The sequence below is a fragment of the Hippoglossus hippoglossus genome, chromosome 7 (assembly GCF_009819705.1).
Source record: "Hippoglossus hippoglossus isolate fHipHip1 chromosome 7, fHipHip1.pri, whole genome shotgun sequence".
NCBI classification, from domain to species: domain Eukaryota; kingdom Metazoa; phylum Chordata; class Actinopteri; order Pleuronectiformes; family Pleuronectidae; genus Hippoglossus; species Hippoglossus hippoglossus.
In genome coordinates, this window is record NC_047157.1 from 26157132 (window position 1) to 26184169 (window position 27038).

General features: G+C 44.0%; 1 protein-coding gene across 1 annotated transcript in view; it reads left to right on the top strand.

Annotated features, from left to right (window-relative positions):
- Positions 1 to 26660, top strand: part of spryd3 (SPRY domain containing 3) — a 51249-nt gene extending 24589 nt beyond the window's left edge. Inside the window, exons 7-11 of the mRNA XM_034590583.1 lie at positions 1881 to 2030; positions 13850 to 13907; positions 21000 to 21119; positions 21758 to 21915; positions 24387 to 26660. Of these exons, the coding sequence (XP_034446474.1) occupies positions 1881 to 2030; positions 13850 to 13907; positions 21000 to 21119; positions 21758 to 21915; positions 24387 to 24521 (621 nt within the window). The 3' untranslated portion in view covers positions 24522 to 26660. The remainder of the gene's footprint in view (positions 1 to 1880; positions 2031 to 13849; positions 13908 to 20999; positions 21120 to 21757; positions 21916 to 24386) is intronic.
- The last annotated feature ends 378 nt before the right edge of the window (positions 26661 to 27038 follow it).

Sequence of the window (27038 nt, forward strand, 5' to 3'; positions counted from 1 at the left end):
GGTCCATGAGTTATTATTTGGGAAATCATTTCTTTTTTGGCTCATGTCCCAGCCTCCAAGTTTCATAAGAAACCATTGTGCAGTTTTTGTGTTATCCTGCTGACAAACAAGCAAATGTATTATTTTTTAAGTGGAATGAGTTGAATACTAAGTCAAATGAAGCGTTCTGGACATGAAGCACTGTTGAAAATCACGGGTGATTGTTGCATTTCTCTCAGTGACGTTTGGCAGTCCACCTGAACTCGTATAATTTATGGCCACACAGAAACTACACACACACACAAGTTCTCAGCAAAAGGTTTAATCCATCATCAAGGTCGGAGACAGAAATGAAACTTTTCGCCTGTGTTCGCTTCGTTTCTGAGGAGTTCTCAGTTTGATGGATCACTAAGCAACAGGGAATAACAGAAATGGAAAATGGTAATAAGTTCATTGAGCCACTTGACGTAGATGTTGAATAGCTGTTCCCACCAGGTGTGTCCTTCAAGTGTCTGGCTAGTGAAACATAGCACACCCAGGCGGCTTTACACGCACGCAGGCAAGCACACGTGCACACACACACACACACACACACACACACACACACACACACACACACACACACACACACACACACACACACACACACACACACACACAGAGGCTGAATAACAGAAGTAGTTTTGTCCACCCCCACCTTGTCTGTCATCCTGGTCTTTCAAGCCGGGGGCGTATTCTTCTCACTCACTCACACACATGGACTCACATGTCATGGAAACACTGTTCAGCCTAAAGGCTTTGTGGTTGCCTAGCTGCCCACCCACTCACCTGTACTCACCCAGCTTCACCTGTTTAGATGCTTAGGATCAAAATAGACCTGAAAGTAATTTCATTATCAGGTAACATGCGGGGCCGTCTCCAATGGTTGTTCATACTTGTTGAATGGGCGGTTCAGTGAGGGTTGGACTGGATTTGCAGGTGTCAATCTACCACGGTGCCCACTCACTGAGGGCGCACTTGCAAAAGCGAGTTGCACGGGTAAGTCCTTCTCCTCTTGAACAACACTGGGCTTAGGATCCTGCCCAAGCTTGATCTGCTGTGACCATCTTTTGTCTCCATCTCAACTTTCCACCTCACGAAGCCGACCTGCTGGCCCTTTGTGTCAGGTCGCCTGACGAACCTTTTCTAAAGAGTGAGGCAGGAAAAGTACACGACTGCTGGAAGTCGGTTTCCTCAGAAACTGAATACCAAGTCTGAACGGGGTCTTTGACAGAATGCTGTGGTCTTAACATCCGTCCTGAGTGATCCAGTCACCAGTGGTCAGTGCGAAGTTCAGGTCTGAAAACAACCAAAGTCGTTAAAATGTGCAAAACGTTGTGCAAAAGCTCATCAGAGTGTTCAAGTCAGAACAGGTTGTCTTCGCTTCCTGTGAAAAATGACATATGATGGAAGTGAACGTGTTGACATGAGTTCAGGTCCAAGTTCTAGTATTTTCAAGATGCCTCAGTGATTTGTCCTCTTCTGTAATTGTGCATCTCAGATGGTGGAACAGTTTAAACAAGACCCGTGCATGCTAACGTTAGCCAGGAAGAAAAAACCTGAAACGAATTTAGTTAGTTTCTTGCCCTAATTGATGCCTCACTAAAAACGAGACGTGATGTTTAATAAATTCACAGGTTCTGCCGTTGTTATGGAATCCGACCTGGAGGTTTGGACGCAGCTCTGGATGTTACATCACGCGTCACATTTAACAAGCTGATGAAAGAACAATAACTCAGTGGATAATCTGAGCCTGTATAATAGCATATTTTTGTTTGGTTTGTCGCTTTTTATTTTATCTCTTAAATTCTGAACCCCATTCCTCTCTCTCTCTCTCTCCCTCTTTTTATTGCCTTCCTCAGCTCTTGGAGTATGTTGGCAAAGGAAAGAGCATCATGGACGTGGGTTTGGCCCAGGCCCGTCAGCCCCTGACCACCCGCTGCCACTATTATGAAGTAGAGATCGTTGATGCCGGGGAGAAGTGCTACATTGCCCTGGGTTTGGCACGAAGGGTAAGCTTTCTAAGAAACCAGCAACTTTTGACAACTTCACACGCACCTCCACTCAACAGGGAAGCTTTTTTTTAATATGGCCCCTTCGCTCATGTTATTTTCCACACTGTCATATTTAAGGCAGTCGAGCTCTATGAGGATGTGGAGTGCATTAATATGGCTCTTATTGGCTAATTCTTGCAGCATGCTCTCATATTCTGGTCCCTATAGATCAACAAGTAGCTGAGCTAACAACATATTAACCCATTTAGACTTAAGGTGCTGAAAGATGACGCACTCTGAAACCAGTGCGTTGTTAGAAAACAGAAACCTGTGGGTTTTCTGAAGAGCAGAAAGAATTACTAACGTTTCCTGAAGCAGGAAGAAACTTAGAATAAAGATATTCTGTAGCTTAAACATTTGGCTTCTATTGTCAATCATTGTGTTTTCCCTAAACTCTTCCTCGTCCTCCTCGTCCTCCTCGTCCTGTCCCTTAACGACTGAGCCTCGGTCAGCAGGAACATCGTCTGGGTCTGAATCTGCCGTTGTTTTCATATTTGTTTCTACGAATATCACTGCTCTGAAAAACAAGCCACGTCACCTATAGTGAATTTCACCTTTCCCACGAACATTTCAGCGAATCACGATGTATTTCGATCAGTCACATGTCTTGACAAGAAACGGAAAATACTTCAAATGGTAGAAGCACCCAAATGTCTTAAAGGTGTATACACGCATATGTTGCACCATGTCAACATGGGTTAGTTAGTTATTAGATCCTATTAAAAACGGGGTGAAACAACATGATTGACAGCTGAGACTGAGCACGCGTAGCAGCGAGATCTTGACGCTCCAGTCACCGATCACCGCTGCACAGACTCCGGCTCCGAATGACGTCAAAGCAGAAGGTGGCAGCGTTCGTATCCAGAAAATGTCAGAAGTGGAGATTCGACTTAGAGAAGAACTGGAGGAAGCTCTCAGCGTCCTCAGAACGTCTTGGTTCTGTCTGTGCTGCACCTGTGGCCTGTTATACGCTGCAGAAGCACTTGAAGCTTGAGGAATCCATTTCATTAAATGCTTTTAAATCCAAAGTAAGAACTAGAGACGGACTCCCTACGATGCATCGCTTCAACCTGCCTGCTTACAAAGCTTCAGTTTTGAAAGTTGATTTCTATTTCTTCACAATTTTGTCTCCTTTTGCGTTTTTCCTGGTTGAATAAAGGTTTAAAAAATTCTTTCCTATTATCCATCAGCAGAGCCATTCCTTTTGGATCTAATGGTCTACTTTGGGAACATGAAACACTTCCAAGAGGAAAATACAATTAGAGAAATTTTAACACCTCTCATTTGAGCCCTCATTTCTTTTTCCAAAGAATGCACATACGGTTCCCATTTCAGAATTAGCACTGCAGCTCTGCGAGCGACTATTACCATGTTGATCTGCTTTGAAGAATAAAACAAGCAGACCTGTAGATGCTTTGGCACCGACTACGAATGATAAACAGCCAGAGGTGCCAAGAGTGAATAAAATAGAGGTTAACATTTCAATACGCCGCAGCCAGGATGTTAAGTATGAGCAGTAACAGTTAAGGATGTTGCACTAGTTACTCTAGAGCTGTTTGGAATCTGCCTTGTTAGGCTTATTAGAGCAGGATTAAACTTGTATAAATGTCTGGTTTCTGATAGATGGATTCGCTCATAAAAACTATTTGCATTACATTTTTACCTAATATTATTCTTCTGACTCGGTAACTACGTCTTTGACAGCAGAGCTCATGATTTGTGAGTTTTTTACACCTTGTCAGTTTAGCCTCGAAAGTGTTATGAGTGTGAAATATTAGCGACTGCCCGAGCCAAGGCCCGCGGAGCGCTGCCAGCGCCGTCTCCCCCAGGTTCAAAACTCTGCTCCTTTTAATAACAAAAGTAAATGATGAAACTTGTACAACAGTTTTTCAAGGTCTCCACGGCGGTTTATATAAAACAGGAACGGAGGAACTCACAGGTCATTGAATAACATGAAGACAAAGAGAGCTTCAGATGCCTGAAGGATCACACTTAGGCTACATCCACTCTAATATGTTTTAGTTTGGAATGCAGCAGAACTTCTGCACCACTCCAGAGGTTTTCGAGCCTCTAAAACGGAGATTTGAAACTGCAGCTGGTTCTGGTTCAGAGTCAAAACTCCTGGGTTGTGTTTTAGAAAATGAGACTTTTTGGAAATGATGATGCAGGCACTGAAATCCGCCTCCTGATTGGGTCTTAGCAGCCTCGTTGTGTCCTTCCTTTATTTGTCACTTTCTTCTCACGTAAGCCTTAAAATGGCCTCTTAAAATGTAGATGTAGCCTTAGACAGCAGACGTGTGTTACTCACAGGTTTCCATCCAGTGAACAATTGAATCTGAATAATCCTTTTTGTAGACAGTTTTGTTGCAGGTTAGGTAGTCTAACACAGATTCACACCAGACGGTAGTTTTTGTTCAGTTATTTCAACTCCTGCTGGACTTGTTTTCATCGCGTATATATACGGAGGAGGAGCTGGCATTCGCGTTCTCTCTTTTATGGGTCCAGTTGTGGTGACCGCAAATGACCAGACTATCAAAACTCAGAGCGACGAGCAGATGTGTAACTTCAGTCATCTGTGTAGCTGCTTTCAGGCCCACACTGAACTCCAGGTAGTCTCCTGGAATGATCTGGAGGGGCTGTGTGTGAGAACACAAATCTCAGAGTCAGTTGCTGCGGACATGCTCCAGAGTTTCTCCTGCCGGCCTCCTAGTAAACACTCTGGATAATGTTTGAGCCCATGTGAGAACAGCAGGACCTTCAACAACTACAGCACAGTTATCTGGATATGGAAGAAAACTATATTCAATCAAGCTGCACCACATTTCAGTCCCCTGATATCTAGACCCATTAATTATTCTTTTGGGAAAATGTCTCACAATGTTAAAGAATGAGAAGAAAAATATTCCTGGAACTGCTCCAAAATTTAATGAGTTCTTTCCTGGACTTTACCACATCCTTCCAGCAAGTTTCGTGGAAATTCGTTTGGCTGTTTCTGTGAAATCCTGCTTCTGAAGAAACCAACACAGACAGGGCTGAAAGCAATGGGTTCAAATCCCATCATACTCATCACATACATTTATTGTATTCACTTTGATTGTGATCTGTTTGATTGTGATGCAAAACTAGAACTAGAATACCCTCTGATAATTGCTGAACAAAAAAAAGGAGTCCATGTGCACACACACATCCTCTGGGTTAAACAAACAGACGGTGTTCCCATGGGTGAGAAAGAAGCCGAGAGGTGATAACTCCAGTCCCATTACCTCCTCAGAGTTCCCCTGTCCTTTCTGTTTGCTCCACCACTTTTCTCCCTGCATCTGGGTTTCATTATAAAGATATTAAGCTCCAGTCCAGGAGAGGTGATAAAGCACCAAATTGAGGGCCCTGGGTAATGACTGTTTACTCTACAGCAGTCGCAAGTTTGCATGCTGGTCTCTTTCACGTAGCATCCTGTGGTAAGAAAGCAGGCTTGGATATAAACACAGATCCACTCATTAATACCAGAGTGTCTCTCTCTCTCTCTCTCTCTCTCTCTCTCTCTCTGCTGTGGTTCATGACTGCAGGATAAACTTTGTCGTAGATCTTCACCTTACAAATCTCTTTCTTCCCTTAAGTCTTAAGAAATGAAACACATACAATCTCCATCCATTGACTGTAAATATAGACGGATGACACGTCCCCACTTCTTCCCTTTGTACAAAAATGAAGCCAAAATATCCTGGATTTGCGGGCGGCCATCTTGCACTTTTTGATGTCATCTAGAGCGAGAGCCTGCCCAGTAGAGATTGTTGAGTAGTTCCAGCCATTACCCATGCTCGACCAATCACCAGTCAGTCTCAGCTGTCAATCATGACGTCTCCCCCTGTTAACTCAAACTGATCAGAGACATCAACAGAAACAATCTATGAGAGACGGTTTTTTTTTGATTGAGGTTGTAAATAGTTATGGACCCTGTTCAGACTCCATATAGTTATCCAATCACAAGTGGTCAGCGCTAAGTTCGGGTCTGAACACGCCCACATCCGTCCTGAAATCTGATCTTTTCTTAAATGAGGAAAATCTGTCTTTAATTAATTAATGAATTTAGTCGTCTCACTGACTCTCTGTCATCAGACACATCTGTAAACTAGAAACAACATCAGTTGATCTTTGCAAACGCAACAACAATTGATTGATTATTTTCATACAGAGCAGGAAGTGACATAGGATCACAAGTATTTTGAAACCAGGTGTGAACACAGGTACTTCATTCTGAGCGGTCGTCCTCTAACCAGAAGGTCGGCGGTTCGATCTCTCTGCACACATATGCACTGTATGAATGTGTTTGTGTGTAAAGCTGTAGTGTAAAGTGCTTTGAGTGAATATAGACCAATTAGGACTGGTGATTGTTGTGAATTACAACAGCTACTGACCAGAGGCTTGGCTGGACGAGACTCCGTGATTTGACTTAGACGGTCACGTATCCATCAGCGTTAAACATAATGTTGTTTGTGATCCACAGACTTCTCCTCTGGTGCCAAGCGCAGGTCAGGATTTAATTTCTCCTGATTCATGGCTGCAGAACTAATGACTTAACCATCAGCTGCAGCTCTGTGTTTACTACTAATTAGAAAACGCCAGCATGGTAAACATGGTAAACATCACACAGTAACATTACACAGCGTGCACCTCTACATCCTCACAGAGCCGCCAGCAACTATTGATCTTGTTTACATGAACATTCATAGTTTGAATTTCGCTGTTCATTCTGGTGAAAATCTTTTCAAAGATTCAGTACAAAGGGAAAACTGAGGCTCAAGATATTCAAATCAAATTGGGTTTTTAAAAAATGTGGAAGTACGTTCTTGTAATCCCCGGAGTCCCTGTTGCCAGTTTCCTGTCCAACAGGGAAGTTGGAGGAACTCGTTCTGATTTTAAATGGGTTTTTTTTTTATGTAGAGCAAATGTGTTTTCTGTAGGTTTGTTATCTCGAACCCGACTGCTGTTCCTAGACCTGACGTGACCCTTTGCTTTCTCCGCCGTTCCTCTGGAGAAAAGCCTCTTAATGAATGTACAGCATGCATATGCTTGGTATGTTGGTGGGTTGTTTTTCATCCGGTACACACACCGGTTGCTAGGATGTGGGACAAAGAGAGATCTCGCCTTAGTTATGAGGTGGAAAAGTGTAGGGGTTAGATGGGTGTGTGTGTGTGTGTGTGTGTGTGGGTGTGTCTGTGTGCGTTTGGGTGGGGGTAGCGAGGTAAAACATTAGGAGGTAGAAAAATAAAGGGAAGACGAAGATGAAAAACACTGAGGAACGAGCAGGACGACCCTCATGTGCTGAAAAAAAACATCTTAATTCTGTGGGGGGGCAGGAAGTGGAGAGGCAGGTAGGGGTATAGGATGTAAAACATAAAAGATTGATGGATAGGTGTCATATCTGTGATGAGGAGTGAAGGGAACGAGAGTTTTCTCAGTTCACCCTTGACCCCTCTATATCTTAATGATTACTGTATTGGCTCACTCAAAGTTATTGTAGCTACGCAGCCATAAAGCCATACACACACACACACACACACACACACACACAATACATTATGCATTCCTACACACAAGCGAGAAACATGAAGTGCTCCGCGGACTGGAATGGCAGCGTTTCCTCTGTCCTCGTTTGCCCCAGGACCAGGTCCTGGGAACAGTTCCCTTCCTCTTCCTCCTGTGATGCAGCAGTCCTACCAAAGACTGTTAATCGCGGTTCCTGTGACCCTGTTTATTCCTAGAGGTCAGTTTGATATGAAACAAAAGAGCAGCCGCTGTGCCAAAGCCTCGGATCTGGAAGCTGTAGAACACACAGCGCCATCATCCCAGCTACTGACCTGCTCCCTGGTACAAGAACAGATTGACAGAGAATTAATCTGCAATTATTATCAAACATGTAGGTTTTTATTCATTTTTAAAGCAAGCTGACAATTTTTATACATTTTTCTTATAATTTTTTAATGTCCCTGTACAACACCTTGACAAGGTACAAGGTACTTTATGAATACAATTCCCGTACCTTGCTTATTTATAAAAGATGTTTTGCTTCTCAAATGTGAGAATTTTATTTTTTTCTTGTTCGTACATAGTGAACTGAGTAGCTTTGGGTTTCTGAAAGTTGATTGGATAAACGAAACCCCTAACCCGATTTCATCCTTGTAAAATTCCAACAGTCATTTATCACTATTTCCTGACATTTTAAATACAATACAATGAATCATTAATATGAGAAAATATGTCGACAAGGAAATGATTTTTACGACCATACTCATGATGATAATCCCAGGAAACAAATTGAGTTGCATACAGAGAACGACGGCCATAGAACTTCTGTTATTATCGACTCCGACAGTCGCAACTTAAAAATCTATAAATCTAGGAATACACAACAGTTACTTCTTTTAAAAAGCTGTTAATGTGCAGCCACTGTTTATGAAAAGAAAAGACCTTTTGAGTTACACGTCACCGTTTTACTTTACTTCTTCTTCGCTCTAAAAGCAGCACTTGCCAGTGACAGCACAACTTAAGAAGAGATTTCTGGCAAAAGGAAAATACAGTTTTATCAGAGTGAAACTCTAAAGACGTTTTATCGGATCAGTTCATGGACTCACGTACTCGCCGATGGCCGACCGGGCATTTTTTGGCCGTATCACCGTCATTTCTAATCCTGGGATCGGAACATCTCTTATACTGTTATAAGTTGAAGATGTGTGTGTGTGTGTGTATATATATATATATATACCTGTATATGTATGTATGTGTATACGTATATATGTATTAGTACACTGCTAAGCTACTCATTCAGCAACAGAACAAACTTGGTATTGTATCAGTTTTATCTGTTTGTATAGAGAAAGCACTTGCATCCGTAAAAAGTGACAGACTTGCCCGAACACATAGACACACAGATGGGCTGTAATTTTCCTCTCTCCAGTCAGATCGTCAGCTAATGTCAGACAGTTGCTGTTATCGTGTGGGGAGCCAGAGGTTTTAGCCTGATGACACAAGGTTATGCAAACAGACCTGCATTAGTTCCCTACACAGTCTCTGCCCAACCCCTATAGGTGAGGTTGTATGGGCAGGTACAAACAGAAACACCCTACTTTCCCTTGTTCCAAGCTTCAGCGCGCACACATACACACACACACACACACACACACACACACAGCTTTAGTTATATTTTTAGGCAGCTCCGTGATATGCCAGTTTGATATCTGCACCAGATGATGGGTATCTGCTTCCACACGGTTTTCCTCTCGGCCCGCACCTCTCCGCTCGGTATTCTCTCAGACTTGTTTACTCTGCCACAGTGTGGAAATGCAGGCTGCTCTGAAGACGCTGGTGCTGCAGCCGAGGATCTGATGCTGCAGACCCTCGCTCCGCAGCTTGCGTCTCACTGATGGCTTCTGCAGGCCAGCGGAGGTATCCACCGTGTTTCCAAAGGGAACGGAGCAGCTGATTAACATTGCGTTTCATCATTTCATCGTGTGTTGATAGAGAAGTGTAGGTGTGAATTAGTGGCGCCACCCCTAACTCCCAAACCACAGTAGGTTGGAATGTTTCTCTTATCAGACGTGATCTGTTCCAAGTCCCACAGAACAAATCTTTTTACTCTTTTGTTTTTAGACTGTCAGTGTGTTGCCTTCTTGGTGATTTGATTAATGCTACTTGGCAAAGTGCGTTTCTCCTCGACACAGGAGGCTATTGAATAGCAAATTTGTATTGCCCCAAATTACTGGCAGGAATACGGACTTCAATATAAAATGCAGTTTGTTGCCTGTCAACAGTCTGTGGATTCCTGTTGCTGCAACAATGTGGTAAGAGAGTCTGAAATGTGCACTTGATGGTTTCACACACGTGCAAGAAGCTACAGCTACTTGTTCCACGGTCGGCATCGTAACGGGGTCCGGACTTTCTGCAGAGTTTGCCTTTCACATGTGAAGAGTGCAGCAGGAGATTGTCCAACACAACACAGAGACATCTCTGGAGCGTTGAGGTGAGGGGCAGCACAACAAGCAGGAGACTGGACATCACATTCCGCTGTGGAGCTCCTGTGTTGTTACTCACAGCACATCTCGAATCTCGTCTTCCCAAGTGGACGTCTTTGTCTGTTGCGTCTACATGTATGGCTTCTCTTTTTTAGTTTTTTCAGTCTTGCTTGTGGCGTGTGGTAGAAACATCGTCGACATGCCCACTCGCTCGTGGTGAATAATTCTCCAGACAACATCCTGCTGTTTTCTTAAGTGGGCTCGCTTGGACATTATCTGGAGGGAGCCGGCAGGAGAGTCTCCGGAGAATGTCTCGAGCGACTGACTTGGACATTTACGGATAATGTCCGGAGATTATCAGAGTTCAGTGCGTTGCTCTTGTACTGCGGTGTTGCACTCGTTGGTCCTGGTGTTTGAAGTATAGACCAGGGGTCGGCAACCTTTTTGACAATAAGTGCCAATGTAACATTTTCTTGTGAATTAGTGTGCCATATCAACACTTTTTTATATTAAGTTTTATTATTGAACCACATTATTTCCAACAGACGTGTCATTTTATTCCATCCATATTGGCTATATATAGAACAACACTTTAAAGAAACATGTTTATCTCATTATGATTGCAATAATAAGTTTGTCATTAACCCCACCAACCACACTCGTATTCAGAATTGATAAAGCTTGCTTCAAAGACTTTGAGAGAGTTGGTTTGCTTCTCATACCTGGACACTGCACGTTTCATTGAGTCTCATTACGTTATTCATTATTCTCAAAACATTACGTGCACACAGCACGGTCCTTATGAAAAACAAAGCCTTAGTCTTCTGCCCATGAGGGCTGAAATGCCTGTGCCTTCGTTTTTTTTAGCTAGCGGGCATGCCATCACCAGTACACCTGAACGGCTGCACTTCACGGAGATTCATGTGGGAAATGCGAGCAGCGCCGGCTGGGAGGCTTCTTATTATTTAATGGCGATTGGCATCCAGCCTATGGTGCATTACTGGCACCTAGTGGCTGGGAGGTGTTAACATCAATCAGGCTAAATAATACAGGCTGCGTGACGGCAAAACCTTTGAACATTTCTTTATTAAGAAATCGCCTGCGTGCCAATGATTATGGTGCCTTAGGTTGCTGACCCCTGATATAGACGATAGCTTTTCAGATATTTCCGTTTAGGCCACCGATGGACTGACCGTACTCAGTAGTCGATGCTGTTCTATTCAGATAACGGGATATTGTGAAGCTGCATTCTGTAGCGCAGGGACGGACAGATCACACAGAGGAGATGTTTTGAATTAGAGATGATGGACACAACAATTACTAAGGAGACAGCAACCCAAACAGGCATTTACCAGTTGATCCATTTATCAGACACAAGTCTGCGGTTCCCATTAAAGCACTATAAATCCATTCCTAATTTTTTTTTTTTTTTTGCCGTTCCTAATGTTGTCTTATTTCAGCAAGTTCCTCCAAATCACTGATCAGATCTGAGTCTGTGGATCATCAATCAGGGAGCAAACAAACACGCAGTCTTTCCTCTTCTCCTCGCGGAGATGAAGCCCACATGCCAGTCAGCCAAAGGAATCCTCAGGCTTGTGGTTGAGACGAGGAGAAAGAGGAGCAGACTTGGCGGATCAGGGGCTTTCAGGCTTGGAGCAGTAGCTGCATTCCTCCATGTCTCTCTGTCTTCCTCTGCTGATGTCTCACTCCGTCCTTCTCCTGCCCGCTCGCTTCCCCCCCAATCCATCTCCATTTCCTCTTCCTCAGTCCCCAATGGGGTTGTCAGACATGATCGCTGGTGTTTCACTGATCCGTCCTGGCCTCAAACGCTGCCTTGCCTGACCTGGCTGCCGTCCGCTGCGTCCCCATTACTCACATCTCTGCTCCTCACAGGTGCTAATAGTAATAATTTAATTTGCCTTATTTTGCTTATGAGTAATGTGTTGCCTCTTTCAGTCTCTTCATCCGTCATCGGGAGCCGTTCTTTTGTTTGGATAAAACCATGTTTTCCTTTACAGTGACTTGCTAAAGCCTGACCTTCTTTTCGTCTTTCTTGGACGTCATAGTGGTCGTATGTCGGATTTATTAGACTTGAGAGAAGATGAAAATAAAAGGGCCTTTTGGTTTTCTGTTTTTTTTTTTTTTGCCTGTTAGTACTAGCAGGAACGAAATGCAGCCGCGAGAGAGAGTTCACCTGCAAGAATATGAACAAGAAAGCATTTAGAAGTAGTTAACGGAGAGATGAAAGAGGAGTATAATGTCATTTCCCTCCTCCTCGTCCTTCCTCTCTTGTTCATTATTGTGTTTCTACAGTAATTGAGGTGCAGCCTAGAAGACAGATAAGAATCTCTGGTAATTACCTCTGAGTCATACTCTGATCTTATCCAAAAGTTGGCCCACTAGTTATTTCTGTTGGCATCATGAGGCCTGGAGAGAGACATCCATACTGTGCAGATGTAGAGAGAGACCAGATATGGAGTCCTTGTAGTCATTAGCGTTGGTAAAGGAATACAGCAACCGGATTCCACCTGCAGTTCCCTGGGAAACAAGAGATTCTCATCTTCGGTTCATTTGCATACAAAGCTGTGGATGTTCGAACTGACCGCCCGCGAAACTCCTCCCTCAAACGCCCGGCGATGTCAAGTGGGCGCAGGACGTCCGTCAAACTTTCACTTGCTGCCCGTGTTGGAGCGATGTGCACGAGATGTAGTAAGATTGATATTCTGCATTTTGGAGAGTTTGGAGGGTGGTGACTTTATTATTGCAAGAATAAACATGCGAGGAATGGATCGAAAAGTGAGGACGTGTGTGTGTGTGTGTGTGTGTGTGTGAGTGTGAGTGTGTGTGTGTGTTCTTCCACTCTTTATTCAAGAGTGGTCGTCCAGTTTGAGAACTTGTAATGCTTTCACTCTGAACCTTGAACTCGCACTCAAATAGCTTGTGTTTTAGATTTGCTCTGCTTGTGCTCAACCTGTGCCATTGCACTTTAGCTCTTCTCCTCACACTGTTTCTGTGCACAAGAAACTTCCAACTCTTTGCTGTGTACTTGACATCACATGGCCTCTGAGCGTGCACTCACCTTCATTAAGAACATGTGGATGTGAGTCTGATACAGACTGACGGGAACATTTCTTTATATCTGAGGCTTGTGGTCGTAAACTTCACCCACAATCACAACTTGTGGATCAAAACAATTTTATCAGATTCAAAATATGATACAATGAAGTAGCCGACTGGACTGATGACACAGTAGCCACGCCCCCATTATTAAACTGTATAAGTTCCTCCCAAAGATTGTAAATAAAGACGCGTGTCCACTTCCTCCCACTGTACAAAAATTAAGCTAAAATACCTCCGATATGGTTGCCTCCATCTTGTGGTTTTGACGTTATTCAGAGTCTGTCAGTCATAATGTTTCACTCGGTTTTTATATCATCAAATAACAAATGAAAAACAACACGTGAACAGACATCAGTGGGATGAGAACGACCTAAAATGACAGGAAGCATCTTTGCGAAACATTTATTCACCATTGTACTTTTTTGTTTGTACCCTGTCCTGTCAACTAACATGGAGCAGGCAGTTAACATGACCTATATTTCAGCCGACCACCAGGGGTAGATCATCTTTAAATTCACTCTACGGTTCAGTGAAACTACCAGGCGTCGTTTTTCAAGTGACAAACTGCAGGTTCTTGTCTGCGTCACAAAACTAATCAATCCCTGTGACATTGTGCATTTGTAACCTGTGTGTGTATTTGTGTTTGTGAAGGACTACCCCAGGAACAGACACCCGGGCTGGAGCCGAGGGTCGGTGGCCTACCATGCAGGTGAGATATTCACCATTCCCCTTTTTGTCTTTTGTTATTTTCTCAGGAAGAGGTTGTTGTGTTACTTCCTCCGTATGTGTGGAATTCCTCTGTAGTCTGTTTTGAATGAAACACATCAATTTGATATACTTCCTCTTAAGCACCTATCTGCTGCCTTCAGATGCAAACATCACAGGGCACCGCCTCAGCTGGATGTGGAGGTGCCTCACACAAACAGAGATCAAGGAGGCGCGCAGGCAGATGAGACGGACAGAAAGCAGATAAAACACATGGTGACAGCATCAGAAAAAGGAGAACGATTGTATCTTCATCCCAGTTTAGTCAAAGTTATCTTCATCTCCCTCTGCTTTCACACACACACATTCAGTGTTAGTTGTTTGTGACCACAAGCCCGAGAGAGTTATCTGCACCGGCATCTGCACTAAACCCCTACAGCTCCCATTCCAGGCCTCAGCACCCGTCGCTATCAGTGCTAAGAGATTAGCTGCTGCCGTGTTATGAGAAAAGCGTCAGCTACAGCAGGTAGGTGGCTGCTACTACAACCTTACAAGCTACAGTGGGAAGCCAGGTCTTTATCTGACAATCCACTGTCACAGTCAAGATCTTGTTAGTCCTTATCTGGGCAAAGCAGTTAGGAGCTCGCTGGCTTTCATCAACATGACTTTGGTCTGAAGCATCGCATTGTTAATCGCTCTCTCGGGGGATTTCAGCGGCTCTTACTCTGATTCACACGCCACAAATGTCATTTTCTCTCCATGGATTTCCACCCGGAAATGAGCAATTCTTTTTTTTGTTTTGTTTTTAGTTGTACATACTGTCCGTTTGACCTCCCAATCTATCGGAACACATTTTCTTGTTCACGCCGCACATTCCATTTATATTCGGAGTTGATGTTTGTAGTCCTGAATCCTTGTGTCCCCGTGCCGACTCTCTACTCTGGACACATTGGTAATAATAACAGTTGATGCTGCGTGTCCTGCCGGGGTCTGTGGATGATGCCTCGTTGCTGAGTGACAGACGAGACCAATCATTCACAGAGGCTCCCCGTGCCAGTCCCAGAGGTCTAGGGCTGCGGTCTGTCTGGTTTGGCTGCCGTGCACTGGACACCACAGAAATGTGCACGCCCCAGCACAGCTCCCATTAATCTTATTTGTTAGAGACTAAAATGATGCATGTGGTTTTCCACGCTGTGCGCATGAGGTTTGCCTTCCCATGCTTTGGTTAAGGTGCAGGCTCGGATCCAGCTACTTAAAATCAACAGCCAGGGCCTCTTCTTCATGCAGTGTCTCGCCTCGCCGCTCCATGCATCCCAGATGTTTACTGAACAGCTGCGGAGCCTCGAGAACTGCATTCAGACCCTCTTTGGCAGGATGACAAAAACTTAAACAATGTATTACCCACACAAGGCCGTGCGACCACAGCATAAACTGCTTTAAGAACAGACGACTTCAGCGTTGTCACTCTGGTTTTCCTGGTCGGTGCCAGCCAAGCGGTGAAGAGGTGCTGCTACGACTCGTGGTACCTTGTTTATTTTTGGTTACATTTGTATTTGACCTCAGAATCTAGAAGGAAAAGTATCTGCCAGAATATTCTTGGCAGGTCTCAGCTTCATATAGACAGTTGAAACCTCATAGTCTTAGTGTTTGTAATGATGTTATCACTTCTTTTCAGGAATACACTGGATTTACATAGTTTCTTGAGTTATATTGTTCAGCCTGGAAGCAAATGTATAAATAACATAATGATTTCCCTTTTTATACTTTGCCTGTACAGTTTGACTCCTGAGCTCTATTTCTGTGTCCTCTGACCAGTCTGGACCTGGATCACATGGGATGTGTATTGCTGTATTATTTTAAGGTTGTTACTTTACTCCAGATTTATTCCAGTTATATATACAAGTGGCCTTCGACCGTATCGCTGCTCCCCTGTATAGCTTGTAGAGTTCTTTGGCGCAGGCTGGTGTTACCACCAGTGTTTGTATTGAGAGCTGGCCCAGCGTGGACTTCCATCCTATGTGTTGGCTCCGCAGGTTAATGGTCCGTGTGGGAAAGTGGGCCCCTGTAGGCCCCTGTGGGCCCTATCGGGAGCAAACAGCCATCCAACCATTGAGTGCTCCTCAGCAAGCCTCATTAACCGTCTAAACCCCCCATCAGTGAATCACACGTGCTATGACTCAACACCCGCAGCTGAAGGTTGTGCCCTACCACCACCGCCACCATCCATCCCTCACCACCAACATAACCCGAGATAATACGGCTCAGTCTCACTTCTGGGCTGCTCAGTATATCAGTGACGGGGTCTAATCTGATTCCAGCTCAGGTTCCGCAAAAACAATTATTCAGAAGCAACATGTTGTGCAGAGTGATGCTATCATCTTCTTACCTAAAGGGACAAAAATGGGTTTGGATGATATTGTCTCTGTTACACTTTGTACGGAACAAAGACGTCACCACTAAAGGAATCATCTCCTGATATAATCTTATATAGTTTTTCTCACTAAATCGGTTATTTAACTAGAATGGAACTCCGCATGCATGCATCTCCGCCAAGACCCAACAGTCCCGTTGAACTCCACATAAAGTCATGTTCGTTACACATCAGTGGTAGTTACAGGTTTGCAGCGGACTTCCTCACAGATTTATATTTGGATCTGCACACAATTGTACATACTCATAAATATAAATCCCCTAAAGTTGCTTGGTTGTTATTAAGATTATTCCCTGATATCAGTGAAAATGTCAAAAAGCATTTGCAAAGTTAAAGGTTCCGCGTGAGCACTGCACTGGTTTAATATATATTTACATTTGGACTGAAACACTCAAATGTGAGGAGTTGCTGTTAATATTTCAAAGTGAATTAAATGTCTTTGGGTTTGGGACAGTTAAGAAAACTTTAATCACTACAACAGGTCAAGTTCCGCAGACTTGATCCGTCTTCCTCCTGAATGCTGGCTTATTTTTTCAAAAGCTCCCTGTAGTGTTTTCACTGGGGTCGGGTGGTAAGACGGTATCCTGGGGCATTTGAAAATAGCTACGGTGTCCGTTTCATTATGGCCATGAAAAAAACCCTGCAGCACAATGTGCACATTCATATAATAATAAAGGCACAGGAGAGTTTGTCCAGCTCCACTGTGCGTGTGGTTAAAGACGCCATTACAGTGATGACAGAACTCTTTGTAAAGAGAGTAATTTGTCAAATAAATAACCAAATCAAAAAACACTAAAGACTTGGACCAAAGCAGGAAGCGTGACGTGACAGCTTGTCCTCTGACGGGAGAGTTGGAAAAAGTATTAGGGCCATGTTGAAGTAATACTAAGAGTCATAATACTACGAGAATAAAGTCGGATTATTAGAAAGAAACTGAGTCTGTTCAGAAGAAAGAACCACAGACCCGGAGGAAACTGTGTGTTAAGTGGAGGAGGAAGTGTTTGGTCGTGGTCGATTGTGACGTTATCGTTCTTCACATCCGTCTCATACTGAAAGAGATTTCATGGTTTCACAATGAGAATGTTTGTGAAACTTTTTCTTCCTTTATTCTTGTAATATTACAACTTTTCTCTCAGGATTACAACAGATAAACATAAACATTTGCTTTTCCATTCTGTATTTTGTTCAGAGAACGAAACTCGAAAACTTAACTTGTATTTGTAGACATGGTTTTCACAAGCTGGAGTGTCTGGTAACTTTATTACAAATAAGCTGAACTTCATGTGCAGAATCGTTGCTTAAACAATTCAAAGTGGCACCTTGTAATTGTTTGGAAGAAATGGGCAGTTTATTAACCGACAATAAATCATGACCGCACTAAATTAGAAACAATTCTGGTAAATATTGAACTAATCTTGTTATATTAAAAAAAGTCTTGAGTATAATTCAGCTTGGCAGGCAGCTGTGTGCAGCTATTTTTGTTCCTGAGCATACAATAATATCTTCTGTTGCTTTTCTAAGTGTGCTCTGGTGCTAAAAAGGGTGGAAATCGATCCACAGGAAGCCGGCTCAATTTGGAGCCACGATGTGGTGGAAAATTTGTGTTGGAGACTAAGAGAGTTTAAAATTAGCTTACAGGTGTTGACCAGGGTTTGGCACCAAGGCCCGTGATGGAGTGAGAACCTGATGATGGCGTTAATGCAGAAGCCGGGCCGATCGCTGCGAGGTGGTCGCTGGGAAGGAAAACAGTGACGACCACCAGGTGCTGGCTGGGAGGTTCGTGAAGAGGGTGAAATACTGGATCCCATCTAAGGGTTTGGAGCCGGGCCCACGGGAGGAGAGGGCAGGAGCCCAGAACCTGGCTGAGGACCGACACCAGCTGGGAATAGGAAAACAGGTTTTCTCGTAACATGAGAGTTTGTCTGGAAAAGACTGGGCTTCCCTGCCCAGGGAACAATGACTTCACAGACTCCTAAAACATGAGAAATTAAGACACAATATTTATATTCTCCCCCCCCCCACATACGTGATATTTGCACACGTTCCTGAGAATTTACTATAAATTCCATTTGCAGCTTCTACGTGTTGAGCTGCTGATAAATCGTAAACAGTAAAGTGTACTTCCTGGGACCATTTGCCAGAGAGGCCCAGCTATTAAGATCATGGACAGTATATTTAAGTAATGGCTGGTTGGACCTGGAATGAAGTGGGAACGAATAAGCAGCAGTTTCTGAGCCATGAAGAACTCCAGAGGTTCACGGTGTTTTTCATGGTTCTGCTGAAGTTACCGTCCTCTGTGCCGGCTCTGGACTGTACGTCAGATTTAATCCTCGTCATTAGTGAGTCGTCTTCGAACTCTTCTACGATCTACCGTCACTTTTTATTGTTTGTGTGCAGATACTTTTATAAACAGTCTATGGTGCAGAGGGAAGTTAGAAAACTTTGTGTTCATCCCACCTGGTTTATCTGCAGGGAAGAGTTTTATCGTCAAAGTTTTTTCATAAAGTGAAACAGAATTTTCTTTATCACCGTTCACGTGTGTAGTTTATGTATAAGCTGTTATTTCAGAGGTTCGTTAAACAGCCGACACAATATTCAGACTTAAGTTCACAACTTTACAAAATAAAAAGTCTGTAATCCGGCTCAACGTAAAGCATTACGGCAAGAAAACAGGTGTTGTGCTTTTATTTTGAAGACACGTTGCTGAGGAGGAAGTGATTCTATCAATGTTATTTTAATGATGGAGATCACGCTTAACTACTGACGGCTACAGACGGCCTCCTGTTTATAACATATTTATTAATATTGAACATATCACGTGTCCAAATGGCACCGAATTCAACACATCACTCTCCTGGAGTGTGAAGCTGATAAGATGAACGGTCAGACAGGAAGTCAGACAGGAAGTCAGACGTGTGTTTGTAGATGTAACAGACACTCGTTAAAGAAACAACAGTAAACACAAAACAAGAAAAATGTGTTTCTCATTCAGCTGCAAGATATTGAGTTTACTAACATCTCTGAGTGAAATTTGAGGGTTAAAGTTTGTGTGTTCTGAGCAGGAATAAAAGCTTATTAATTAATTTAGTCTTTTAAGCGTTTGGTGATAGTTAAACTTGATTTAATTTATAGATACAATCTGAATAAAAACTTCCAACACATCTGAAAGTTGCTCCAGTGGCAAAACACGCCTCCAGCTCTTCAGCCGGCTCTTCCTACGTTTCACTGGCTCCATCCTCAGGCCCGAACCTGGGCCTCCACAGCCCAGCTCACCTCCAGCAGGCGTCTGTGTCACTGTCCGGCGACCTCTGCTATTTATAGCCGCGCTGCCCCGGTGCCGGCGTGGCTCCGCTGTTCGCCTGGTGTGTGGTGTTGTGACAAGGGCCCGCATGGGAGCCGTAATAATACAGTGTCTCCGTCTCCCTCCTGGTGCTCAGATAGAGATTGTTTAAACAGTATCCTGAGCCGGGGACGGGTCCCATGACAACTCCATAAATATTTACCGGCAGCAGCCACGCCGCTTCGCTTGAGGAGCGCTCGTCTGCAGTCTCCCTCTGTAATGTTTTTCTTTTGCCCTTTTTTTCCCCCATTGTTGTCTCTCGCCGCTGCAGCGATGTGTTGTTTTGATGATTTCCTTTGGATGTTGTGCATGTCTTTTTTTTTCCTGTGTGGGGGGCGGGGGGGGTGAGAAGTGTTTTTACTCGGCCTGCTTTCACCTTTACACACCATCATCTCACTGGAATGTCAGGATGTCCTGTATGTTGGTGCCGCGTTACATGTTCACATGTTGCACACGCTGGGAAACGGGTTCTCTTGATTTCCAGCAATGGGACAAAAAACACCTCAAACTGGTCTCGATTCAAAAAGCAGCGAGAAAAGTCTTAAACTTAATTAAATATTTTCTTTCTCCTGTATAATTTATTATGTGCTACACTTCATCATGCTGCAGGAGGCAGTTCGATCTTTTCTTATGGAGACGTCCAGTATGATTTTTTTCTTTTGATTAGTTAAACATGTGGAAATCACTGCTGGACGAATTGGTCTCATTGTGTAAGTTGCAGATTTGGTGAAGTTGGCGTCGGGCCTGAAACAAAGTGTCTCTGCTGCTGCTCCAGTAACTTATCACTTCACCTGCGAGCCCTGATGAGTTTTATAATGAAGGATAATGAATTTATTTCCTTTTTATGACACTTACTGCACCTGATGCAAGTCGTATTTATTAAATTCATTCTATTGATGTAATATAATAAATCGTTAGAGGCCATATTGTCCCGACTGAACTCCAAAGAACTTCTGAATCAAAGCTCAGGACTTTCTTGTTTACTTTTAATAAATGACTAATTTTGACTTTAACTCTTTTACTTCTTATTTAAATAGACTTCTATTCTCTCTGTAGCTCTTTTAATGTCTTTTCAGTTTTGCGTATTGTCTTATTTAGATTTTACAGTTTGTCACGATGCCTTTTAAGGTTTAAAGTTGCTCAAAGGTTTTGTACCAGTAAACTCACGTCTCTTTGCTCGATGGTTCTTCATCAGACTTTCGTACGCTGGCAGATGTGATTGTGAAAGACTGCTGCAGAAAGGTTCACCCACACAGTTGCATCATTTCGTTTGATTTACCTACCAACAATAATAAATCCAGTTCTTCTCCTCTGTGCCCTCACAGACGATGGGAAGATCTTTCATGGCAGCGGGGTCGGCGACGCTTTCGGCCCGCGCTGCTTCAAAGGCGACATCATGGGCTGCGGCATCATGTTCCCACGGGACTACATCCTGGACGGAGAAGGTGAGCGGCGTGGGTTCAGGTGGTAGAATTCCGTCCGTCACTCGTTAAAAGCGGTTGACGTGTTCGTGGGAGGTTTCGCTCTTCGCCCTAATTACCGAGGTTTAGCATAAGACGGTTGCTGCAACGTTCGGTCTTAACAGAGGTTCGTTGTGTTTGGAAAGAAACTGGATATTAACCAAGGTCCCGGCACGGAAACCTGAGCAGTCACTCACAGGTGAAACGTCTTGTCCTCCATCTGTTCCCTGAAACATAAACTTTCTGCTCTCATGTGGTTTCACGACGTTTAATGAAACATGACAGGAACTAATAAAACCAAATAAGAGCGCACAAACAGTGCTGGGATGTAACTAAGTACATTTACTTAGTTACTTATACTTTTCTTTTTCCATTTTTCATGTATTTGTACTTAATCTCAGGTACTTTTCACTATTACTCTGCTACATATATCTGTACTTTCTCCTTCACTACATTTATACAGTGCAAGGTTTTACATGTACACTTTTTTAATACGTATGTTTAAAGGCATTAATGAAAAATGTCTTAGCTCCAAACTATAACCTGGTATTTAATCAGTTACTTAACCTGTGCTCTGCTTTTGTATGAATGACTTTTTCTTTAACTCGCTTTATTGTCCTCAGGTGACATGGACGACTGGGATCGGCCGGAGGTCCGTCCGGGTCCTGCAGGCGTCCAGAACGTCCTGTACCTCAACGAAGAAGAGGAAGAGGAGGAGGAGGAGGAGGAGGAGGAAGACGGGGAGGAGGTAGAGCAGGGACAGGAGGGAAGGAAGGTCACGGTGAGGAATACTGACTGTTACCTATATTTCATCCAGTTCAGTGAATGTTACAGTATTGACTCTTATTGTGGAGGTGACGGTGGTTCTCACGTCTTGAGCTTTAACCTAATGTGTGATTTCCTGGGAGGTTCCACTGAGTTCATGTCATTGTTGTCGAGCTACAGACGTGACGACAGATATGTGGCAACATTTTACACAGTAAATTCAGCAAATAGAGAATAAACAGCGTTAAACATCAGGAGTTAAGATATTATGGAACTGCAGGAGGACTTTCTAAACATTCATTCTGTGGAACAGTGTGAATTCAGCCGACAAAACCAGAAACGGAAACTTGGGCTGTGTCTGAAATCTCTTACTTTGTAGTGTTTTCCAAATGTTTATTGAAATTCTTTCTACCCTGTGTAGTGGATTCATCGTGTCCCTCAATAAATACCATCATGCATTGCGGTTATGGCGTTGACAGAACGCAACATGGCGGAGAAACGAGGGAGAGAGGGCGGCTCGTCTCAGCCTCCTCTCTCTCTCTGGTGGTTCTACTCTTTATCTACACATTCACAGATTCATCTTCAAATCTCATTATACATTTTACACAATTACAAATCTGATAAACTCACATTAATTGAGGTAGATGTACAACTCTCTACACACTCAATATTGGCTCCATATTTTGGTGCATTACCGCCATCTGTAGATCAGTGGAATATCTTTACATGTGTGTTTTCACGCATGTGCTCGTGTGTGCGTGCACGAGAACAACCAAACAGAGCTCCACCTGTAAAAACATTATGGCTTCACTGGTGTTCAAAACCTCCACTGGGTACCTTTAACATATATTAAATCTTTCTTTTGGCAGCTCTACCTGTGGAGCAGCACTCAGCAGGATTACAGCAATTATTTTACATGACTTGTAAAAGCAGGAGCCCCAGAGACTTGCATCATAATGAATACTTTCATATTCTGCTGTAACATGGCTCCTGTGGGACCCATTACTGGGAATCTAAATATACCACACATACGCCCAATCTCCCTGCACCTCACTGGAACGCACAGAGGTCGGAGGCGCTGGAGATGGTTCCTGTCCACGACGAGTGAAGAAGAGGAAATCTGCACAACTTTAGATTTATTGGCCGGTGACGGTTCGAGCACGAGGCTCTTAATGAAATACAGAATCACAGTAGATGTCTCAATAATTTTGTGTAGAAGAATCAGCCGCTTTGAGACATGCACAGAACTTCGCAGGTATTTACACCCGAGGAAGTTCAGCGAGCGACAGACGCAAAAATGAAAACAACAACAAAAACACACAAATCTCCTGTTGAAAACACGTAGCAGACGCAGATGAATGAGTCAAGAGAGTTTGAGGTGATACGAGCCGACGACTGTGTCCGTGTGTTGCCAAGAAAACCACGTGACCTCCGCAGCGGAGATGATGCGTCACTTCCTGTCTCTGTCAGCTGCGCCCGGCTGAACTTAATAAACTGCTCTGGTTGGCGGACGAAACCTTTCGCAGAGCGGGGACTTTAGTTTCCGGGATTTTCTTCAGAGGGCGTTTGTTTTGAGAAGCTCTGCAGGTTTTTCTCCTCCTCCTGACGGCAACAATTTCCTCTTCACGACGTCGCCACTCCGTCTTGTTTTCACCGAGCGACACCTGGCAGCTGGGAATCAAACACCGTGCGTTTTTTTAATTGTTCTCGATTCGAAGCTGCTGAGAATCGTACGCTCGCAGGCCGGCGGGGTTTCACAGCGCTGGTGCAACAACACGGTGCTGAAACCCAAGTGGGTGAGAAGGAAGAGGCTGAACTGTAATCCAGGGATTTGTCAATATTTATCCAGCAGGACACATTTACCCACAGTGCAACGCTCCACAACATCACACAGGCCACTATGGGCACGGCTGCACGTGCATGTGTGTGTGTGTGTGTGCGCGTGTGCGTGTGTGTGTGTTGTTCTTACCTATGAAACCAGTCACATACCTTCTCCAGTCACTGAGCAGCGGTGCAGTGGGTGGCACACTGGCTGTTTGATGTGTGACTCAGCCTGATTAATTGAAGACACACACTTCACAGAACTTGTCTTGTTGTGTTTCGTGTGTCAGTGTTTGTTCTCGGACTTGGAGAGAAGCCCTCGCATTAGCATCGAAAAGCTTGTTGATGTTCTTTTGAGAACAGCTGGATGATGTTTGATCACTCGCTGATTTAGCAGAGACACGTTGTGCAAACATTGACTTTTTACCCCCACGAGAAGACAGACGTTACACTGTCGCCTATTTACTTAACAATATCCGAACTGCACATGATTCCTGGTTACAGGCGGAGCACCGAGTCCTCTCACATGGAGTTTGTTTAAGAATCGTTACGTAAGACTTCTCTTCTCTTGACTAATTCCTCCATCGCTCCATCCGAGGATTTACCTTCACCCAGAGCTTTGTGTTTGTTTATCTTAACTCGCTGTCGCCCCCTGTGGTCCCGCAGGTGTTCTTCACAAGGAACGGGAAGCTGATGGGCCGGAGGGAGATGCTGGTTCCCCCTGGTGGCCTCTATCCCACCGTGGGGATGCTGAGCAGCGGCGAGAAGGTGAAGGTGGATCTGCATCCTCTCAGCGGCTGAGCTCAGGGTCGGGACTCGGACTCGTGACGCCCTGCAAACAGCTGGCTGCGCTGTAGAGCTCACCCCCGGTAGCCTAGCATGCTGCTAACACTCACCAGAACACACGCAGATCAGCTGCACACATGCACGTCGCTCCCCCCCCCCCGGCTTTTATTTATATAAGAAACACACAATCATAAGCAGGAGCACAACCGGGGCCCCCTCCTGGTTGTGTAGTAGCAGAGATCCCGGGTGACCGTGAGTCCAGGAGCAGGCGACTCCTGACAGACGTTGAACTGTTGATTCTATGCAACCTGCTCTGCTGTCGTCCTCTCACCTCGTCCTGCATGAAGCTCGTCTCTGAAACACTGAGCTGTTCCATCCTGCTCCTGAGGGCTGGCTCACGTCTTCTGTTTAGCTTGTCACGACCCCAAAGCAAAGCAGAGCGAGGCCAACAGTTGTGCCGAGTCAGAGCTCGTTGGCACTTTATGTTTCAGGTGACAGAGCCTCCCTCCCTCCCTCCCTCCCTCCCTCGCTCCCTCGCTCCCTCCCTCCCTCAGCCTGGCTCCTCTCCTCTCTCTGGGTGACGCTGCCCCCCGGTGAGCGATCAGGGAGCTGCTGCTCTGGATCCGTTTCATCTTATATCACAAACCAAACATGAGATTCTGCTCCTGAGCAGCGTCCGATCAGACGTTTCCTAAGAGCGGATCAATAGATTTGTGAGTATTTTTCTAGTCTCGTGTTGGAAACGATCAAACGAACACATCAGGAATATTTTCTACAAGGAATCTGCAAAATACGCATTTAAATTTATCTTCTACGTCAAAGGTTCAGGGAGCGTGTTTTGATTTTTGCACTTTGACTATGTGACGTGGACGGTGGGGAGACGTGCAAAACAGTGGGTGGACAAGATAACAGACAACTTCCAGTATGATACAGTCCAATGCATCAGAGCCATATCAGGACACCCCCCCCCCCCCCCCCCCCCCCCCCCGGGTATCTGTCCTGAGGGATCTGAACACAAGTGGTGAGCGTTCGTCCACTCGCACCTTTAAAACATGTAATGTCCTGGATGCGTCTCCTGTGAAGTCGTTTGATCAGATCTCACAAATAATGTTTTTATCCTGTCAGAGTTTCCAGATGTGTGTGTGTGTGTTGGCATGAAGGAGAGAGAGTGAATCATTGTGCTGCTATGAAGAAGGAAGTTGCTATTTTAAAAGAATAAAACGCCTCCGATCTCAGGACGAGTTTGGGTCGATCACACTTGATCAGTTCCCTCAGGACAGAAGTTTCCTCGGTTATCAACTCACGACCCTGAAAGTCTCATCGACCTTCACCAGAGTCCGAGCTGTTGAACTGGATCATACTGTCACTGTTGCTTTGACACGTAGACGGTTTTACTCTTTTTCCATTTTCTCCCCGTTTCACCTGTAAAGTTAGAATAATGTCGTGTTTGGCTGGTAAGTTAAAAGATTGTCTCTTGTCTTGTGTTTGATTAAAGGGAACGATTTTAATGTATCAGCTGAATGGGTTAACCAAAACCTTCATCAAGTCTCTCACGGTTATCTGTGTGTGTCTGTTTCTGTGTAGTTTAATCACACGTTCCTCTGGGGGCACACAGCAGGTTCTTGTAGTGGTTTCGTTTTGCATGTAGACCAACGAGGATCCTTCAGACAGTAACACTAACATGCTGTATAATCACGACACAGGGTTTAACTGTTGAATCACAAATCTGCTGGAGATTGTACGTTTGTTTTTAGCTGTTGTGCGTTTGATTTCGAGCCATCGGTGAAATGTGTAAGAATTGTGTAAATCAGTGTGTTGTTGTCCTGCAGGGCTGGATAGAGACTCGTGTACACGTCTGAACTGTAAAACTGAAGCTAGACAGTGCAAAGATATTAATGTGACACTGATGTGGACGTTTCCTCCACATCGACGTTCAGGGTATTAAAGTCACTCGTATTTAAGTTTACTCAGAATCTCAGTTTACAAAAGAAATGACGTTTCAACCAAATTAGAGCAAAATCTGGTTAAAAATCTTTGTAGCATCTCTTAACCTCCTCAGTCCTGTAATAATAATAATAATCTCTGGCCTTGTTGACATTGCACTATAACGGCCTTGTTCACTTCATGTTTGATCATCAATAAAGGTTCAGTGAAGTAACAACGCTGTGTCCACTTGTTTCTAACTTTCTCAATCCATTTAAAAAGGTTCGGAAGTTGATTCATAAATCTGGTTTATATTTTACAGATGTTTTAGTTTAAAACCAACCAGTTGTTGTCTAGTCTCAGTAATTAAGTTGATCTTGAAATTCTTGTGGTTCTTAAACTCTTTGTCCGTTAGTCTCATTCAAGCTGCACCAGATTTCACATATTTAAAGACATTAAGAATCTCAAAGTAAAAGTATGACCTGATGTTTATCATTTGTGAAAATCACATCTTTGTGTTTCTCGGTGTGTTTGTCATATTTTGTAATAAGTATTTGATCCCAAATTTAGCTTTCCTTTACATTTTTAAATCAATAGACAGAATAATCA